The sequence below is a fragment of the Limulus polyphemus genome, unplaced genomic scaffold (genome assembly GCF_000517525.1).
Source record: "Limulus polyphemus unplaced genomic scaffold, Limulus_polyphemus-2.1.2 Scaffold13149, whole genome shotgun sequence".
Taxonomy (NCBI): Eukaryota; Metazoa; Arthropoda; class Merostomata; order Xiphosura; family Limulidae; genus Limulus; species Limulus polyphemus.
In genome coordinates this window covers 2755-4600 of record NW_013678759.1, presented here as the reverse complement: position 1 = coordinate 4600, position 1846 = coordinate 2755, and the positions used below count along the sequence as shown (strand labels likewise).

At 31.4% G+C, this 1846-nt stretch overlaps 1 protein-coding gene and 1 long non-coding RNA gene across 2 annotated transcripts in view; one reads left to right on the top strand and one right to left on the bottom strand.

Moving 5' to 3' along the window:
• The window catches only part of LOC111084057, a 3620-nt gene extending 3359 nt beyond the window's left edge, over positions 1-261 (top strand). The window contains exon 3 of the long non-coding RNA XR_002609378.1: positions 40-261. This is a non-coding gene — a long non-coding RNA (uncharacterized LOC111084057). The remainder of the gene's footprint in view (positions 1-39) is intronic.
• LOC106477171 (putative GTP-binding protein 6) overlaps positions 1-1846 on the bottom strand; it is a gene marked incomplete at its 5' end in the record, with an annotated part of 8146 nt that overhangs the window by 4957 nt on the left and 1343 nt on the right. Inside the window, one exon of the mRNA XM_022380836.1 lies at positions 1147-1258. Coding sequence (XP_022236544.1) covers positions 1147-1258 — 112 coding nt within the window. The remainder of the gene's footprint in view (positions 1-1146; positions 1259-1846) is intronic.

The window sequence follows — 1846 nt, the reverse complement described above, 5'->3', positions numbered from 1 at the left end:
GGATTAATGTTTTTATCCTGTATTTAATGTATTTGTTAGGTCTACAGGATTAATGTTTTTATCCTGTATTTAATGTATTTGTTAGGTCTACAGGATTAATACTTTTTATATCACTAAATCAAGCTATATACAAGTGTCACGTTCATATTAACTTTGGGATGCTGTGGGACAAGCCAAGCTGATCAGTTTGATACTGAGAATAGTTTTCCGAACAGAGAAGAACAAAACAGATCTGAAATGCTGTTTTTACAAACTTCTAATATGAAAAACATTAAGAGAAAAAACAACTGAAAGTTAAATGTAATATTTTTTATATTTGTCAGAGAACGAAAATAAGATTCCTTTCTCTACTGAAAGATTCTTGTTTTTGATAAGTAGAATTAATAAAAAATAAAATCAACTAAGGAACAAGAAGGTGAATTTATAAATACATAAAGTAAACAAAAAAGCTTGTAAAGTAATGTATTTTCATATTTCTTTTTATTTGCTTTGAATTAACTAAAAGGTATTCTAGATTTACGAAAGGTATGAGTTCTTGGAGAACATAGCGTACAACAAAAAAAGGTAAATTAAAAATGCTTTTCCCATTATTTTAAAAGTAAAAATTAGGGGTTGCATTCCTGACCCAAAATATTTGACCACACTAACATAACATTTCTTTCCATTATAATGCATACAACTGACACACAAGAACCTGAAATAAAAAGACGTTTTCATTAATAAAATACAAAATGTAGTGTAATCTACTCGCCAAGAAGTGGTTGTTGCTTTGCTTGTCAAGGTGACGGGAGGGGAGGCTACGGTGATTATTGACAAGGGAGCTTCAACAGACAGTGAAGCATCATCAACTACTGAATTTCAATTACGTAGTTGTTAAAAAAAATAAGTTATTAACTAAAGATATTTCAATATATTAGATATAAATAGTTTCGTAACGAGCAAAACTTTCGTACAACTTTTATGTAAATATTTGTTATAGCGAAAAATGGAAACATAAATTGAAAAACATGCCCATAAAAGTTAATTATGTTATAGTAAAAAAACATAAACCGAATGTTTGTAAATTGAAGGATATCTGTACTACTATTATTTTATAGCTCTACTGAAACACCTACTTCTATTTTAAATATTTTTAAAAGTACTCACATTCAACATTCGTTTTCTGGTTTCAAAGTAGCTTTCCCCAGCGCCCCCTATATACTGTGTTGCTCCACTTTCACGATCCTTGCCCTTCTCTTTCAATTCAAACAGCCTTGACCTGAACAGAACACAGATATAACTCATTTAGTGAATCACGAGTTAAGAGACAAATTAGAAATATCCCATAACAACAAATTTGTTAGGTTAGGAGCTGAATTACCAGTATCCCATAACTATACATCTGTTAGATTAGGAGCTGAATTACCAGTATCCCACAACTACACATCTGTTAGGTTAGGAGCTGAATTACCAGTATCCCACAACTACAAATTTGTTAGGTTAGGCACTGCATTACCAATATCCCTTAACTACAAATTTGTTAGGTTAGGTTAGGCACTAAATTACCAGTATCCCATAACTACAAATTTGTTAGGTTAGGCACTGAATTACCAGTATCCCATAACTACAAATTTGTTAGGTTAGGCACTGAATTACAAGTATCCCATAACTACAAATTTGTTAGGTTAGGTTAGGCACTGAATTACTAGTATCCCATCACTACAAACTTGTTAGGTTAGGCACTGAATTACCAGTATCCCATAACTACAAATTTGTTAGGATAGGTTAAGTTAGGCACTGAATTACCAGTATCTTATAACTACAAATTTGTTAGGATAGGTTAAGTTAGGCACTGAATTACCAGTAT